The sequence below is a fragment of the Bos javanicus genome, chromosome 19 (assembly GCF_032452875.1).
Source record: "Bos javanicus breed banteng chromosome 19, ARS-OSU_banteng_1.0, whole genome shotgun sequence".
NCBI lineage: Eukaryota > Metazoa > Chordata > Mammalia > Artiodactyla > Bovidae > Bos > Bos javanicus.
In genome coordinates this window covers 35133876-35152657 of record NC_083886.1, presented here as the reverse complement: position 1 = coordinate 35152657, position 18782 = coordinate 35133876, and the positions used below count along the sequence as shown (strand labels likewise).

General features: G+C 47.7%; 1 protein-coding gene across 8 annotated transcripts in view; it reads right to left on the bottom strand.

Annotated features, from left to right (window-relative positions):
* AKAP10 (A-kinase anchoring protein 10) overlaps nucleotides 1-3903 on the bottom strand; it is a 46388-nt gene extending 42485 nt beyond the window's left edge. For 4 of the 8 annotated variants that reach the window (XR_009731143.1, XR_009731142.1, XM_061389802.1 and 1 more), the window contains exon 1: nucleotides 3646-3902. Coding sequence is in view for 5 of the 8 variants with exons in the window: in XM_061389802.1 (XP_061245786.1) it covers nucleotides 3646-3733 (88 nt within the window). In the remaining 3 variants the exon portion in view is untranslated. Of the gene's footprint in view, nucleotides 1-3645 lie in introns of all 8 variants that reach the window. The other 4 variants (XR_009731141.1, XM_061389799.1, XM_061389800.1 and 1 more) reach the window with 3 other exon arrangements.
* Between the last annotated feature and the right edge of the window lie 14879 nt (nucleotides 3904-18782).

Here is an 18782-nt window from a genome sequence, read left to right as displayed (position 1 = left end):
TCTTGTTTGAGCCATTGTACTCTGTGTCTCTGTCATGGAAGCTTAGCCTTTCAACGTAACTAATTCATATATTGTATGTCTTCCCTAGATAATCTCACCCAGTCCTATGTCTTTAATCATTATTTATGCCAAATACTTTTAAATTCAGATAGAGAACTCAAGTTCTGAGCCTTTCCAGAACTACAGACTAGTACATCCAACTGCCTCCTTGACAGATCCACATGGACTCACAACAACTGAAGGAGAACTCTGGATTCTTCCTATCCCAAACTCTGAGTTTTCCACAGCTTTCCCAGTTTTCCCTCACTCCAGTCACTTACTCAAGCCATGCTTTCTCTATCTCCAAGACAACCCCATTGCCCTCTTCTCTCGGTCCTTAAACTGCAGCCTTCTGTCTGTCCTTGAACAAAGCCAGCTCATTCCTACCTCAGGACATTTGTACTACCAGTTCCCTCCAGCAAGAATACAGTTCCTTTCACCTTTGCAAGGCTGGCTCTTTCCTCATTGAGACTCAGTTTAAATACCATCTTCCCAGACAAGCCTTCCCTCTCTATCCAAATACAAACTGCCATCTGGTAAGCTGCCCTATATCATTGTTTAAATTCCCTGAACAGCATTTATTACCTTCTGGAATTTTTCTTATTTTCATTCACTTACTCAACAGATATTTATTAAATTCCTAACTTTATCCCAAGCACTGGTCTAGACTTGAGGGTACGGCCATGAACAAAAGTAAGCTTCCTTCCTAATAAAACACATGAGTCAGCAGATGGTGATAAATGCTACAGAAAAAAAAAGCAGGGCCACAGGAAGGGACTGTAGGGGCTGGGGGCTGCAATCTTCAGCAGGCTGGTCAGAGAACCCTTCACTAAGATGTCAATTAATCAAAACCCTGCAGGAGAAGGGGGAAGAAAATAGGCTTGCATCTGTAGGAAGAGGTTTCCAGTCAGAGGGAACAAGTGCAAAGGCCCTGAAGTGGGAATGTATATGACAACAAGGTGGCCAACATACATGGAAGGGTGCTGGAGAAAGGGAGCAGATGAACACAGAGGAGAAACAGGACCTAGATTATGTAGGGCCATATACAGGAAACCACCGAGGGCATCTGAACAGAGGTGTGGTATAATGCAGTTTGAAAACACACCAGGGGGATCAAAAATGGAGGAAGGGAAACCAAATTGAAGCCTAAAGCAAAATAACGCTGTTTCCTTGATCTTCATAAAATCGGCTTCCTCTTGACATTTAACCTGAGATCTGAATGACATCCCCTCAGAGGACTTCACTAACCACCCAAATTAAACAGAAATGCCAGGGTGTTCACGGTCAGGGATGGTGAGAAGTGACTGGATTTGGGCTATATTCTGGGGATGACCTAAAAGATTTGCTGACGGATCAGATATAGAGTAGGAGAGACAGAGGTTGAAGAAAGTACTAAAGTTTTAGCCTGAGCAACTAAAAGGCCAGAAATGCAATTTATCCAGATACTGAAAAACAGATGAAGGAAGGCTAAATCTAAAGTGAAATTTTAGATACAGTAAGTTGTTTATCAGTTGACCTCTTAGACATCTATTGTTGTTTAGTCACTCAGTTGTGTCTGACTCTTTGCAACCCCAAGGACTGTAGCCCACCAGGCTCCCCTGACCATGAGATTTCCCAGGCAAGAATACTGGCGTAGGCTGCCATTTCCTCCTCCAGGGGATATTCCTGACCCAGGGATTGAATCCATATCTCCTGCACTGCAGGTGGATTCTTTACTGCTGAGCCACCTGGGAAGCCCAGACATCTATTGTGTAGAGGTAAAAAGTGGACCAACAGCTGGATATGGAGTCCGGATTCAGGAAAGAGAATCCAAGCTGGAGATGTAAATCTGGGAGTCATCGGCAGATAGGTGGTATTTAAAAATGGTATTTAGAAACTGGATGGGAGCCCTAAATAGGACCATTTCCAGTTTCTATTCTTGCTACATCCAGTCTCCAAAAAACATCTAGAATGATCTTTACAAAGCAAAATGAGATCAAATCACTCCTCTTTAAAATTTTAAAATATTGTCTCTGCACTTGGAATAACACCTTGCCGTGACCTACAAAGCTCTGAATCATCTGATCCTTGTGTACCTCTCTGAACTGCAGTCACAGTGGGCTTCTTTTCTCTCTTGAAGGACATCAAACTTTTGCCATCCAGCCTTTGAACACTATTCCCTGTGCCTGGAATGCTCTTCCCTGGCCTCTATACATTACCTCTTGCTGTTCCGTCAGCTCTAAGTTTCAAGGTTGTCTGCTGAGGCCTTTGACGAACATCAAATTGAAATATGTCTCTTCTCTCAACCTCTCTCTTTCATAACTCTTTACTCAATTTGTAAACAGAGAGAGGGAGAGGTTTATTGTCTACCCCAGCAGACAACAAGCTCCTTGGAAATACGGATTTTTGTCTTGTGCAGTGCTCAAGACTGAGGGCCTAGCACAGTACCTGGCAAAGAGCAGACATTCAAAAGTATCTGCTGAATAAATAGACAACAGGCTATGTGCAACCTGCAATTTGCCTCATTATACCATTGTACATAGAACACTCCTTACCCTAAAAAAAAAAACCAAAAACCAACCATTTCAACACTGTCAAACAAATTAGAGAGCTATCAACCATACCAAAGTACCTTACCAACACAGCTTCCTTGTACCATTTTACCACTTTCATTCATTCAGAGTGGTTTTCATTCATTCATCATGGGTTCATTCACTGATCACATGGCATCAGTTACTAAAACTCCGTGTGTACTTAAAAGGAATTCTTTATAGAGTTCAATGGGGTCTTTAGGAATCATCGAATTCTCAGCTGAGAGGAAAGTGGGTCAACATTTTTCTGTTCCAGATGACAGAGTTAGTAGCAGAGCTGTCACATAAACCCAAGTCTGATTTAGTTTAGTGTTTTCCCCAAACCTGTATTTGTCTGGGAAATTTTCCCTGAAGCAACAAGAATCGATACAAGAATCACTATCATCCCAAAAGACCCACATTCGTCCACCCTGGATACGTACCCGTAACGAAATGCCAATAACCTTACCCAGACTCAAAACGAAGTTGCCTCTACTCAAAAAACTGGGCAGCTACTACTACTAAAAACCAGAAATATCAATATAAGCAGTTTGTCTATAAAGTTAGGATTCCAGCAGCAAGTAAACTTGCTAAGTCATCAAAAGGACTCTTCTTTATTAGGGAACTTCTAGCCGTAAGTTATGTCATGTCATTTTACGAACAGCAGAACCCCCCCTCCCCCCCATAAAGGGGAAACTGGAAAAGAGCACTCGTTGAGAAAACAATTTTTTCACGTGTTGCTTTTAGACACAAACCCCTCGATATTCTGAAAAGTCCGAGACTTCCGTAATACTGAAGAAATTTCCATTTTCTGGTATAAATGCACCACCCCCACCCCACCCCCCGCGAAAAGCTGTGTGTCTGCAGAAGGCATGCCCCAAGCGGGTCCCGGTACACACTTCGGGACCGGCCGGCGTTCGCCCGCGAGGAGGCCCAGCTCCTTCCCACAAGCCCGCCGGCCCGGCGCGCAGGCCGTCCGATCGCGCGGAAGCCAAGGCCTGGCTGCCCGAGGGCCCGCCACCCGCCGCCCCAAGCCCGGCCCCGCGCCCCTCTCTACCTTTCCGCCGGAAGAAGGACATGGCGGGGCCCGGGTCGGGGCGGAGGGCGCGGGGGGACTGCCGCGGGGAGGGCCCGGCTCCCCTCATTCAGTAACTGGCCCGGACTTCCGGGTCCGCAGCGGCCGCCGCGCTAGCCCGAAAGGAGACTCGTCTTCCGGGTGTGGGCCCCGCCGCCTCCTCGAGACGCGCGGGCAGCTCCTGCCGCCATGTTACCAAGCCGCCCGCCCGGAGTTCCGGTCCTTCGCCGCGCGGGGCTTCACGGGAGGCCGCGCGCCGGCCCCGCCCCCCGCCACGCCTCCTCGCCTCCTCCCGCGGCTGGGCCTCCTCCAGCCGCTGGGCCAGGGCCAGCGCCCGCGCTGCCCGCGCGACGCGCGCGCTGCCTGCACCCGGCCGTGAACCCCGCGGCTCTCCTGTTTCTGGGCTGTGCGAGGGTGGCCCCTGGCGAGCCCCTGACCCAGCCGAGTGTGGCCCGCACCCCGCGCTCCTAGGGATCGGACCCTGGCGTGGATCTCGGGATGCGGACTGGGTCCCGGGATGCGGACTCGAGGCACCACCTGTCGCCGCGTCTTCGGCCGTGGAGGAGGTGCGTTGGGCTTATTATAAGACGCGATCGCTGAGAACGCTCAGCTCTGAAAGGACAGCAACATAAAAACCTCTCCAGTATTTACCGGGAGGACTCCAAGGATCATCCTTCTAGCCTCCTTCAAATGCCATTTTCCTAGGAACCTCTGACCTCCCTCGACGCTAGAAGCAGAGACGAACCTCCCACCCGTGGGGCCTCTTCCACAGGACTGGGAATCCCTGTAGCCTCGCTCGTGTGCGGTGGAGGAGCCTGGAAAAAAGTGGCAAATCAATAAATGGGTTTTTTAGTCAGTGAAGTCCATCAAGTGATGGACAGAGCAACGGAGGTCCAGAGAGAAGAGGCAACTGGTCCAAAGTTATTCAGGGTGTCGGTGTTGAGACTAGAACCCGGGGTCTAGTCACGATATAATCAGAGCAGGTTAATAGATTTGAGTTTGGTCCCTGAGTGGGTAAAATCCCCTGGAGGAGGGCATGGCAACCCACTCCAGTATTCTTGCCTGGAGAATCCCATGGACAGAGGAGCCAGGCGGGATACAGTGCGTGGGGTCGCAAAGTCGGACACGACTGAGCGACCAAACCACAGGAGCATGTGCGGTAACGACAGCGGACATGTATGGAAAGGTCACTGTGCGCAGGTGCCAAGCCCTCCGGACACATGACGACCCTTGGGGAGTCTTGGTGGGAGAACCAAGCGCAAAGAGATAACCTGCCCAAGGTCACGGCCTCACCAGAGGCGAAGTGTGTGGGACCTCAGACCTAGAGAGTCGGCTTCAGAGCCAAGGTCAAGCCTCTTCCTGGGTAAGGACAGTGTCGGGGCAGGAGCAAGAGGCTGCCCCGTCTCCGGGCGTCCGAATGTGTCCTCCCTGACCTGAACAGGTGCTAGGAATGGACCTCTGTCTGACCGCGGAGTCTTCAAGGGGTCCGAGCGGCTCCCCCACTGATCAGAAGGGCGCTGACCCCAGCCTGGCGCAGGGGAACCACTCTCTAAGGTCTGTGGTGGATGAAACCCGGGGTCCTGCCCCCTTTTCCGGGAAGGGGAGTTGGGCTGACGTCCAGGGCCACCCCAGTGGGGCGGGGGTGAGTCTCTGGGTTCCCGGCTTGGTCGGTGTAAGCGGTGAGGGACTTCCAGCAGGAGTCTGAGGGCGAGGCGGCTGCACTCCAAGCACAAGAAGTGCGGCGCCCTCTTTCGGGAGTACAAATCGAGGAGTGCAAGGCATGCCTCCAGCATCTCTGGGAGGGGAGCATGAGGGATGTGGGGGCAGCGCTCCGGTCCCTCTAAATCTCCTTCCTCTTTTCTCCAACATAGAATCAACGTAGAGCGCTGAGTCCTATCGCGCCTTCCAGTGTGATATCTGCTCTGGAGGCCAAAATTCTGCCACTTTAATTCCCGGGACTAGAAAGCATCCCAGTCAGTTAATAATACCCGTCGTTATTTATAAAGTGCTTATCATGTGCTCTCAAGGGTCTAAGTGATGTATAATCACAGTCTCACCAATCCTTCTCCTTCTCCCCTACCAAAGACCCTGTGAGGTGGCTACCATCATTACCCCCAATTTACAGATGATAACTCAGAGGCTCAGTGAAACCCACCCAGGATCACAAGGCTAGTAAGGGTTAGGGGCAGTATTTCAGTCACTGTCCCTCTGACTCCAAAACTATCTGCTTGTAGCACTTCCTCCTGTCTCCCCCACACCCATAACCTGCTGCTAATTCCTATTTATCCCATGTTCTAGTTAAGATGTCTATTTATTGGGCAAGCATAAGGGGATGAGTGCTATTTAGCAGAGCAGATGCCTTCTGAATCATCACCCCTTAAAGTGTTTATAGGCTTAGGGAAGCTTTAAGAGTATTATCATTTAATCTTCTGGAATGTGATGATCCACACAGGAACAGAGTTAAAATAAAACAAGAATATAGAAATAAACAAGAAAATTCCATTGGCCCAAATGCCCAGTTGTGACAAATTGATACTTTGCATTGCATTTCTAAATTAATTTGTTAGAGCCACTTTAATTTACACATAAAACAAATTTAATTTTTGTGAAACAAAATTGAGTTTTACCAGAAGGAATTTCTTTCATTATGTTCCTAATTTTAAGAGAACCCTCACAGGCTTTTTATACCAGTTATATTAATTATAACAAGCCAGTGAGGTAAAATCAGCAAGTTAATTATCACAAAGCCAGTGCATAAAATCAATCTTCTATGACAAATACTATTTACAGAGGACTTCCCTGGTGGTCCAGTGGTTAAGAATTCGCCTTCCAACGCAGGGTACGTGGGTCCAATCCTGGTTGGGGAACTAAGATCCCACTTTCCGCAGGGATCTTCTCACACCAGGGAAGACCCAGCAAAGTCAAGCAAATACTCTTTACAAATCGAGTGAACTGTGTTCTACAACAAATATTCAAATGCATGTAACTAAAAAAAAAAAAAAATGCATGTAACTAAAAAAAAAAAAATGCATGTAACTGTCTATATCAAGCATTTATAACATCAAGGACACTAATCAAATGAAGTGTTTGCTCTTACAGGAAAAGAAAACTCCCTGTACCTTTTAAAGAAGCAGAAATTCAGAACATATACTGATATAACTTAAAATACTCAGGTTTCGCTGGTGGCACTGTGGATTCGAGTTTGCCTGCCAATGCAGGGGACACATGTTGGATCCCAACTACTGAACTCGCGGGCTGCAGCTACTGAAGACTTTGGGCCTAGAGCCTGTGCTCTGGAACAAGAGAAGCCACCACAGTGAGAAGCCCGAACACCACATCTAGAGAGTAGCCCCCACTGGCTGCAACTTAGAAGTGCGTGTACAGCAATGAAGACCCAGTGCAGCCAAAAATAAATAAATAAAAATACAGTCATAATAATAATGAAAGAATACTCTAAAGAATTTGCATCAGGCCAAAAGAAAGTGATATCAGATGGAAAGTCTGAGATGTAAGACAGTAATAAAGAGCAAAAAAAGTGGTAAATATATGCACAAATGTAAATAAACATATAATGATAACATTATGAAAGTAATGTGAAGCCAGGGGGCAGAGTCCACATCAGCTCACCCTACCTTATGACACCAAATATAAGTTTGGGGGTCTCCAAGACCACCCTTCGGTTTGATAACTTGCTAGAAGGACTTGCAAAACTCACTGAGAGCTGTTACATACTTACGGTTGTAGCTTATTACTGCTAAAGGATGCAGACTAGAATCAACCAAGGAAAGAAATACCAAGGGCAGAATCCAGGAAGGTACCAAACACAGAGCTCCAGTTTGTCCTCTCCCCATGGGGTCGGACAGCATGACTTTCCAGCTTTGAATTATAATGATATTCATGGAGGACTGCCAATGAGGGGAGCTTACCCAAGGCTTGGTGTTGAAAGCTTTTTTGGGGGGTTCCATCACATAAGCATGGTTATCGCCCTTGTGGCTGATCTCAGTCTTCAGATCCTCAAGAGATCACACTGATATCACATGACCCAAAGTCCCTACGTCAAATCACATTGTTTTTATATGGCTGGCCGAAGGCCAAACAAAACAGAACACTCCTATCAGACGTGATATTCCAAGGGCAAGAGATGACTTCCCAGCAGCCCAGGGTTAAGGTCAGACTTTCCTTTGGGCAAGTTAAATTATTTTCAATACAAATGTCTAACAGGTTTAAAATTTTCACCAGTGTGGCAGGCCCCTGAAACTTTGTAGGGCTTAGATCTCACCTTCTGGCGTGTATGTGTCTTACCAGGGCATCTTAGAATACCTGTGATTTCTTTCTCACTGGGTTTAGATAGCATGATATCATCAACAGTGGCCCGATGGGATGTTCTGCAGAACATCCAGACAATGAAGGGTTCTTTGGACCTGTACTGTCCAACATGGTAGCCACTAGCTACGTGGAGCTTTTCTGCTGCTGCTAAGTCGCTTCAGTCGTGTCCGACTGTGCAACCCCATAGACAGCAGCCCACTAGGCTCCTCTGTCCCTGGGATTCTCCAGGCAAGAATCTGGAGTGGGTTGCCATTTCCTCCAATGCATGAAAGTGTAAAGTGAAAGTGAAGTTGCTCAGTCGTGCCTGACTCTTAGCGACCCCATGGACTGCAGCCTACCAGGCTCCTCCATCCATGGGATTTTCCAGGCAAGAGTACTGGAGTGGGTTGCCATTACCTTCTCCGACGTGGAGCTTTACAGCACTGGAAATGTGAGTCGTTGAATTAAGATGTGATGTGCTGTAAGTGTAAATTATACACCAGATCCCAAAACTTGGAATGAAAAAATAATGTAAAATAGCTCATTAACATTATATATTGATTCCATGTTGAAAAGATAATATTTTAGATATATAGGGCTAAGTAAATACAGGTATTATTAATTTTACTTGTTACTTTTTAATTTTTATTATTATTTTTAGTGTGGTAACTGTGAAAATTAATAATAAAAGGAAACCTCAACTAAAATTGGAGTTAGGAAGGCCTGCAGAGCGAGCTCTCCCACCCTGCCCCTCACAATTAACTACCCCAACAAGAAGACATCAATTCTTAACTGGGAGATGGAGAGAAGTACTCCCAAACGGGAAGTGTAACTACCTAACTACCCCAGCAGGAGGAAGGAAGACTTTCTTCTCACCCAGCAACAACCCCAGACAATGGAAAACACAGCTGAGCAACAAGCTCAGCCAATGAGAAGCTGTCATCCTCTGAATTTTTGTTTGCTCCAGTGAACTTTTTCACTGCAGATTTGGTGTCTGCTGAGGGCCAGTTTCCTGGTTCATAGATGGCTGTTTTCTCTTCTGTGTCCTCACAAGGCAGAAGGCACAAGAGAGCTCTCTAGGATTTTCTTTACTTATTTTTTAAAAATATTTTATTATTTAAGTAATTTATTTGTTTGGCTGCATTAAGTCTTGTGGCACTCGGGATATTTGTTGCTGTGTACAGTGTCTTTAGCTACAGCATAAAAACTCTTAGTTCTTTAGTTGTGGCATGCAAATTCTCAGTTGCAGCATGAGGGATCTAGTTCCCTGACTAGTGATTGAACCCAGGCCCCCTGCTTTGTGCAGAAGTCTTAGCCACTGGACCACCAGGGAAATCCCTGGGATCTCCTTTATCTGGGCACTGATCCAAGTCATAGGGGCTCTCAGATGACCTAATCACATTTTAAAAGTATCTTTTCCATGATGGCTTATCTCAGCATGTTGAATATAGTCCCCTGTGCTATACAGTAGGACCTCACTGTTTGTAATAGTGCTTGTATTGCTGTTATACTAGTGAATAATCTAACTCCCACATTTCAACCACAGAAAGTGAAGCTTGCGGCAGAGGGCAGAGGGCTGCGTAAAGGGCCCCTTCCTAGGGGAGGAGTGAGGGGTGGGGAAGTCAGGTAGGAAAGGAGGCAGAGCCAGTGGGGGACAGTGTTCCTGAGTGGGCTGCCTGTGATCAGGAGGACCTGCTGGGTCTGTGGGGCTGCACCCTGAGAAGTGTATGAATTGCACCCATGGGTCCCAGTCCTCATAGGTCAGGGGTTCACTCCACAGGGCATGGAGTCTCCTGCACTTCAGGGCTGTGGGGACAGACCCCAGGGCATGGTCAATATGGGAGCCCAGAGCAGGGGGTTGCACAGTTGGGCCAGGAGGTGAGGTGCTGTCAATTACCCCTGCATGAAGCTGTCCAGAACCCATGTGGAACTGACATGAGAGCCAGTGGAGATGAGAAAGGTCCAGAATGGCCCAAGTCAGGGATCAGAGGAAACTGGGCAAACACCATATGCGCCACTCGACTCCCCATACCCGACCAGCCAGTTCAGAGTGACCAAGAATGCAGCCAGGGGAATGGGTCTGTACGGTCTCACAGATGCACAGATTCTGGGGATCTGTAGGGCCTGGAGATTTGACTGCTTGTTTCTTTAACAAGCTAATTTAAGGTGATCATTTCAGTTCTCATCTTTGAGCACCTACCAGACCTACTTTAAAAAAATTTAATTCCCATAGGAGCTCTTATTTTGCAGATGAAAAAAATTTCAGGGACTTCTCTGGTGGTTCAGTGGTTAAGAATCCATCTTGCAATGCCAGGGACAGGGGTTTGATCCCTGATCTACAAAAATTACACATGCTGCTGGGCAGCTAAGCCCAAGTGCCACAACTACTGAAGCCTGTGAGCCCTAGTGTCTTTGCTCTGCAACAAGAGAAGCCACTGCAGTGAGAAGACTGCAGACCTCAAGCAGAGAAAGCCTGAGCACAGAATGAAGACCCAGTGAAGCCAAAATAATAATAGTAATAATAAAAACAAATTTTTAAAAAAGACAAAGTCTTAGGTAGGCTCTAATTTAACCAGTCTGAATGATTCTAAGGACTAGAATGTAGACTGGACACTTAATTCCAAATTGTTTGTCTCCCTCCCACCAAAGGGCTTCCCTTGTCGCTCAGCAGGTAAAGAATCTGCCTGCAATGCAGGAGAACCCAGTTCAATTCCTGGGTCAGGAAGATCCCCTGGCGAAGAGATAGGCTACCCACTCCATTATTCGTGGGCTTCCCTGGAGGTTCAGCTGGAAAGAAGCTGCCTGCAATGTGGGTAGACCTGGGTTCGATCCCTGGATTGGGACGATCCCTTGGAGAAGGGAATGATTACTCACTCCAGTATTCTGGCCTGGAGAATTCATGTATATCCATGGGGTTGCAAAGAGTCGGACATGACTGAGAAACTTTCGCTTTCACTTTCTCCCACCAAAAGAGACTAGTGAGCCCAAACCTTTAATTGTCCTCCTTTTGTCCCCCTCCTTTAATTTCCTGTGTACCATCAAACTTATTCATTTAAAATGAATTTGAGTGGCGTCTCTCTCATATACTGCTGCTATGAGGATCCATCCTCAGAGGCTCAGGATCTAGATGGAAGGATGGAGATGAGACTGCAACATGTGCTGAGTGTGTACTGAATGCCAGATATTGTCCAAGGGACTTTTTATTCCAATAAAGTAATGTTGCATTTAATTCTCACAGCAGCTTGAGATTATTATTGAGGTGTTATTATTTGCCTCATTTTGCAAATGAGTGAATGAGTCTTCAGAGAGGGTAAATGAATTGCCTAAAATCTTTCAGCTCTAAATGCAGAACGAAGGAGTGGAACACAGTTTCGCTGCCTCTAATGCCTCCTTTCTTCTTACCATGCTGTGTAAAGTTTTCATTTGTCAAATCTGATGATTCACTTGACTCGAAAACAATAACCAAAATTTGCATGGGTGTCTTTTTAAGAATGGGAAGTGACTGAATGGCTTTTCAGTTCCCCATTCTCTTTGCCCTGACTTGAGAGAGTCAGAAAGTAAGCATAAACCCTGGGTCTGTAGCAGATATGCAAGCCACCCTCAGACAGCTTTCATTTCCAAGTCAGGCAGAGCCACAAGTGGAGGATGAAAGCTGCCCGATCTGGGATTCCTCAGACCAAGCTCACGGGTGGGCTTTGCATCCGAAGACTCTTCAAGCCTGCACCTGCTTTTGGGCACAGATGTTTGTAAGAATTTTTTCTTTCTTTTTGGCCACACTGCATGGCGTGTGGGATCTTAGTTCCCTAACCAGGGATAGAACCTGAGCCCCCTGCAGTAGAAGTGTGAAGTCCTAACTACCAGGCAGCCAGGGCAAGTCCCTATGAGAATATTTTCTATAACGGGTTGAATGTGCAGAGAAGCTGAGACTTACCCTCGCTGTGTCAGACAAGTCAACCACACAGCCTAGCAGAGAAAACAGCTAGCAGCCTGGTCTTGTGCAAACCTGCTGTGTGCAGGCTTTTGGAACCCAGATGGCTAACTGTGCCACCCGTGAGCTGGGAGGTTTGAGGACCAGTGCTGTCCTGCTCCTGATGCAAGGGGAGAAAAGGGGTGGTGAGGCCAGGTCCTTGAAAAAGGAAGGCCCTGTTTGGGAAATGATGCTGGGAAAGATTGAAGGCAGAAGGAGAAGGGGATGACAGAAGACAAGATGGTTGGATGGTATCACCGACTCAACGAACGTGAGTTTGAGCAAGCTCCGGGAGATGGGGAAGGACAGGGAAGCCTGGCATGCTTCAGTCCATGGGGTCACAAAGAGTAGGACATGACTGAACAACTGAAAAACAACAAGGGGCTACTGGCAGCTGCCGGGCAAGGTGAGTCCATCTCTTAACTATTGGTTTTATAGTGACAGCCATCAGATTATGAAGGAAGACTGACTCCACCAGTTCCTAAATGTTTCCTGAGGGTCTCTTTTGTCTGTTACATCATACCAGAAAGAACGTAAGTCTGGGAAGTGATCTGGACATCTACCCCAGCCCTATATTTGTCCTCAGGTCAATTATTTACCCTTGATGAGTGGCATCTGTAAAATGGAGATATCACTGACCTCATGGGTGGTTGTGCATTTAAAGAAATATATTAGAAGTGCCCGGGCTTCCCGGGTGGCACAGAGTAAAGAATTCCCTGCCAATCCAGGTGACACAAGAGATGCAGGTTCGATCCCTGGGTTAGGAAGATCCCCTGGAGGAGGAAATGGTGACTCACACCAGTATTCTTGTCTGGGAAATCCCATGGATAGAGGAACCTGCCAGGCTACAGTCCATGGGGTTGCAAAGACTGAGTGACTGAGCAGACATTAGAAGTACTTAGAGCAGAGTTGGGCCCATTGCAGTCAACTGGTAGTAGCTGCTGCTGCTGTTACTATTGCAATGATTCAATTGCTTTTGTTCTCTGTTTATGTTGAAGGTCCTCTAGGCCTGGGGGCGTGACAGGGAGCTCATCCTGACATTCACGGGGATTCAGGGCAACTGGGGGCAGAGACTGTGGCCCCAAGAAGGAACCAGCAATACAGGGGGCCCTGTTTTGGAGGAAGGTCATAGAGGTCTGGGGGCTTAACTCTACTAACCATTGGCTGCCTGCTTGAGCACCATCCCTGACCCCCTATTGCTTCGGCTCCAGGAATGTCACCGTGTTCTCTGAAGGTGTCAGCAGCTCGTCCATTGCACAAATCCAGAGGGAGTCAGCTGCCTGCTCCATGTGCTGCCCAGGGCTGTGATCACCCAGAGAAGAGTCTGCAGGGGCGGGGAGAGAGGGGCATAGCTGCTCTTGGGAGCGCAGAGACTCTGAGAGGAGCCTGTGGCCGTGGGGTGTGAGGCGGGAGCTGGCACCCGAAGAGCTGCAGGACTTGAGGAAGCCGAGGAGGAAATCCTGGGCAGGTTTCAGAAGACTGTCCTGAGAAGGGAGCACAAACCCACACGCTCCCAACACCACGTGATATAAATACACAAAGTCTGCTGGAGACCAGGGCTTCCCTGGTGGCTCACATGGTAATCTGCTCACAGTGTGAGACACACAGATTCAATCTCTGGGTCAGGAAGCTCCCCTGGAGAAGGGAATGGCTACCCACTCCAGTATCCTTGCCTGGAGAATCCCATGTAATCTGCCTGGCAGATTACAGTCCAGGGGGTCGCAAAGAGGCAGACACAATTTAGCGACGAAACAACAACAACATACAAACATCCAATGTGACATGCAAGAATGTGTCTCCACGTGAAAAAATTCTGAGGTTGTAGTCAATTCCCACGTAACACAGAGATTCTTAACTGGACACTGAACCTGACTATGGTCTTGGTGGGGGGCATGGGATGTCCCAGGATCCCTGGAATTATATAGGATTGGTTTGTACATTTATCCAAGAGTGTTTATTATTTCATCACATCTTAACATGAGCCCGTGACCCAAAGTGTTATGAATTCCTGCATAAAACATCTATAAGTTCATATTAAAAATTCCAAATAATTCTTTTTTGTTCCTTTAAAAGCAGCCACCGCTTTGGGGCCCTGAGTTTTAGAGTACTTGTGTGTGTGTGCCTATATTAGTGGCTCAGTCCCATTCTTTGTGATCTCCTGCTTCAGAATCAGATCAATCCTCTAGGTGGCAGCAAAACCCTCAAATGAACTTTGTTCTCCGCAGCTCTGCCATGTCTGACCAGTTGCAACCCAAAGGGCTGCAGCCTGCCAGGCCCCTGTCCATGGAATTTCCCAGGCAAGAATACTGGAGCAAGTTGCCATTTCCTTCTCCTGATTTTTGAATTATATCACTTTTTTTTTCACACCAAGGATTGAATCCAAATCCTGAACTTGTTTCAGCTATTTCAGTGGTTCATCTTACCAAAAGCTAAATATACTGAGGTGCCTACTATTGCGATTGTTGGACCCAAGTTCTGACTGCTGGATTAAAAAAAATTTTTTTATCTGACTGTGCCGGCTCTTAGTTGCAGCATGGGGCATCTAGTTTCCTGACCAGTAAAGTAAATCTAGTCCCCTGAGCCCCCTGCATTGGGAGTGCAGAGGCTTAGCCACTGGACCACCAGAGAAGTCCCCCGACCACTGGATTGATTAGGTGACTTGATAGTACAGATGTGGAAATTCAAAGTACAGATTTTCCTCCAGTTAACGAGAAGCACCCTTACTATGTCTTTGATATTTGTATTCTCAGTCCCTGGAGCAGAGCTAGTTGAACAAATGAGTGAGGGTATGTTAGGCATTGCCTGGCTAGGAGACTCCCTTGTACCAGCCAAGGTCTGCTGGTAAGCAACAGAGGTCATTTCTGGGACATTTACTGGGACAATATGGGAATAGATCACAGAGTCACGAGAGAGCAGTCAAAATCCAGACTGTTGCCTCACTTTGCATCACGTGCTCCATACTTCTGGCGGATGCTCCTTTGATAGACCCGCTGCCAAAGGGGGAAGATAGGAAGGATGCTCTGACACAGCTTCTCAGGAAAGCAGGGCCTGTGTCCCCTCATAACATGCCTGGCACCCCAGCCTCACCCAGCAGAGTGTCTCAGGGCCTTTGCCAGCTTCTGCCCCATCTCAAGTGTTTTTACTACTACTCATTTCTTCTCGACTTCTTGGAATAACAGTGAAGACTGCAGACACTCTCGACTTGATTTTTCCTGGGAATGCTTTGAATGTTTCACCATGGAGTGAACATTTAATGAGGGGCTCAGGTAGCTAGATTCTCTATCTGGCTTAGGAATTTCCCTGTGTTCCCAGTTTACTAGGAGTTTTTGAAGACTGAAACTGGTCCTGTATTTTGTCAAAGAATTTCTCGGCACAAAATCCTTCTCTCAGGTGTCTCTACAGCGAAGGACACCCACAGATCTTTCAGTGTTGAATCAACCTCCTCGCCTTGGGGAGATTAACTCATGCTACCATCCATCCATTCTGCAAGTCCTGCACACCTGCCGTGAAAAGCAGTGTCCTCAGCACTGGGTGTGGACAAAAACGACAACAAAGTGCCTGCCTGCAGGGAGCATGCACTGCAGCTGGAGGGAGGCAGACAAGTTTTTGAAAAACACAAAATGTAAAGTATGTCTGAGAGTGATGAGTGTCCCACGACCTGCAAATCCCTCTTTATCCTCATGTTCTCTGGGCAGCTCCACATCTCCACCTCTGCCTGGTTGGAAACACTGCCTGGCCTGAGAACCTCTGAGGACACCTGACTGAATCTATTCTTCTCCAGAGACCCATCCTGTGCCTCCCCTGCACTCTTATCCAACCTTTCCACTGTTTACCTTCACCACTCACCCCTCTCCTCTTCCTGATGTCTCTCTACTTTGTTATTCACTGGAGATGTCATACACAGCGGCGCATGTGCGAGGTGTGCAGGTGGTTTGAACATCCAAGTGCATGACCCTGGTCTCTGGTTTACTCCACTCCTCCCCCTGGCTGTGCAATTGATATAAGGATACTCAGTGGTCCTGCCTCCACCCCATCCATCCTCACATCATCTGCGACCATCATATTTCCTTACCAAAAACTCCTCTCTACCTTGGTTTTTCAATTACTCCAATAAGATAAATAAATCACTGACCCCTTCTCAAAACATCCAGTCTGTCTGACTCACTGCGTAATCCCAATCATCCAGCTTTCTTCTTCCTACTTCTTTTTTCTGAGTATGATTTGCTTTATTTCTCTTTGACTATGTTTAAAAAAACCCGAAAAAGCTACTGTGTTAACTGATTTCAAGTAAAAAAGTATCCAGAAGGAAAGATAGTACTTGAGCTCTTATATTTATCAAATGAAGAAAAGTGCAGAGAAGAAATTGAATGTAAATGTGCCTAGTCACTGTATAAGTCACATTTAAATTTGATTTTTTTAAAGAAAATTACCCTAACCCTTGGACTGCAAGGAGGTCCAACCAACCAGTCCATCCTAAAGGAGATCAGTCCTGGGTGTTCATTGTAAGGACTGATGCTAAAGCTGAAACTCCAATACTTTGGCCACCTCATGCAAAGAGTTGACTCACTGGAAAAGACCCTGATGCTGGGAGGGATTGGGGGCAGGAGGAGAAGGGGATAACAGAGGCTGAGATGGCTGGATGGCATCACTGACTCGATGGACATGAGTTTGAGTAAACTCCGGGAGTTGGTGATGGACAGGGAGGCCTGGCGTGCTGTGATTCATGGGATCTCAAAGAGTTGGACACAACTGAGCGACTGAACTGAATACTAAATTTATGAATATTAACAAAGTTTTAAATCTGAACAATTTTATAAATATGGGCGGTAATTAATATTTGCTATGTAAAGTGTTGACTTTTAACTATTTGAAAGTAAAACATCAGGGCAGAAGCCATAATGACATGGCAAAAGAAAAGGACATCTTTTAAACATATTTTCCTTAATAATACTATTGTTATTCAGTCGCTAAGTTGTGCACTAGTCTTTGTGACCCCATGAACTGAAGCACGCCAGGCTTCCCTGTCCTTCCCTATCTCCCGGGGTTTGCTCAAACTTATGTCCACTGAGTCAGTGATGCCATCCAACCATCTCATCTTCTGTCACCCGCTTCTCCTCCTGCTCTCAAGCTTTCCCAGTGTCAGGGTCTTTTCCACTGAGTCAGCTCTTCGCATGAGGTGGCCAAAGGATTGGAGTTTCAGCTTCAGCACCAGTCCTTCCAGTGAATATTCATAATTGATTTCCCTTAGGATTCACTGGTTTGATCTCCTTGCAGCCCAAGGAACTCTCAAGCATCCTCTCAGCACCACAGTTGGAAAGCACTGTACATGTACAATATGAAGCACATTTTGGGAAAAAGAGAAAGGAGAGGAAGAACTTCCTCCTACTTCTCATCTTGCTCAGTTTAGATTTGGCATCACACATACACACACACAGACACACACACACACACATACCTGTCTCTTCTTATAAACAACTTCCTCTCTTCCTTTCTTAGGGCTTCTCAGCTTCCACACTTTTGGCGCTTGGGTCAGATCATTCTTGATAGTGGGCCCATCCTGTGCCAACATTATATGTTGCAGCATCAGGGGCCTCTACCCACTAGATGGCGGTGGCACCCCCCAGTATGAAAACCACGATGTGTCCAGCCATCTCCAAGTTCTCCTGGGTAGGGAGGTGGGGGTGGGGGACATACGGCCCCTGAGAACCTCTAGTCCTGGCTCATTTCCCTACTGATGCTGAGACTCCACCTGCTCCATCGCATACATACAACTTCTTAGGCATCATATGTGTGAGATCTCTTTTTCTTTCTTGTGTAGCCCACAGCTCCATCTTAACTGGATTCTTTTCATAAATACTTAAACATCTTCAAACAACCCTCCCTCAACAACACTTCCAGGGAACCCCTAAGGCAGCACCTGTCCTTCTGTTCCCTCCACATGTTGAGGGGTTGGTATTTTCCGGGCTTCATTTCTTTCTCCTCTTTCCCTCTTCCCTCCCTCAAGTATGATTCAGGGACCTGCCATTCTGCTCCTGAAGCTTCCACTAAGGTCTTAGATGACTCCCCAGTGGACAAATGCAATGTACATGAGGCTCACTGGAGCAGAACCAGATGAGGCAGTGTGAGTGTGGTGTTGACCCTGTTGAGTTTTGACTTTTCAGAGGCATTCTCGAGGAGACGTTGGGTGGACTCTGACAGTTGAGGGCTGGAGTGAGAGGGGTGGCCTGGGCCACCAGTGCCCCTGGGGATGGACTGGTGTGTGTGTACATATATATATACCTGATGCCACAGGTGAGCTGAGGTCCCTTGGAGAAGAGTGGGTGCGTGGGACTTAGAGCAGATGTTCTCAAACTTAAGGGAACTTTAGAATCAATTGAAGGGCTTGCAAAAGGCAGATTGCTGGGCCCCACCCCCAGAGTTTTTAATGCAGCAAACGCTGCGGAGCCGCGGCGAGGGGGCGTTTGAGTTTCCAACCAGGTCCTCCCGAGCTGGTCGGCTACCACGCTTGGCGGTTCAGGTACCAGCTGGGCGGTTCCGGTACCGCGCTGAACGGTCCTAGTACCGAACTCTGCGGTTCGGCTATCGAGCTTTGAGGTCCAGGTACCGCGCTGGTCGGCCGGGTACCGAGCTCTGTGGTTCAGGCACCGCGCTTTGCGGTCCGAGTGCCGAGCTCTGCGGATCAGGTACCACGCTTAGCGGTCTAGGCACCGAGCTTTGCGGTCTGGGCACCGCGTGGGCGGGAGACGGCGCAGGGCCGCGAGACTACATCTCCCAGGCTGCCCCGCGCCGCTCGCGCGCGCCCCCTGCAGGCGGCTCGGGGCGTCGCTCGGCGGCGGGGGCCCCTCGG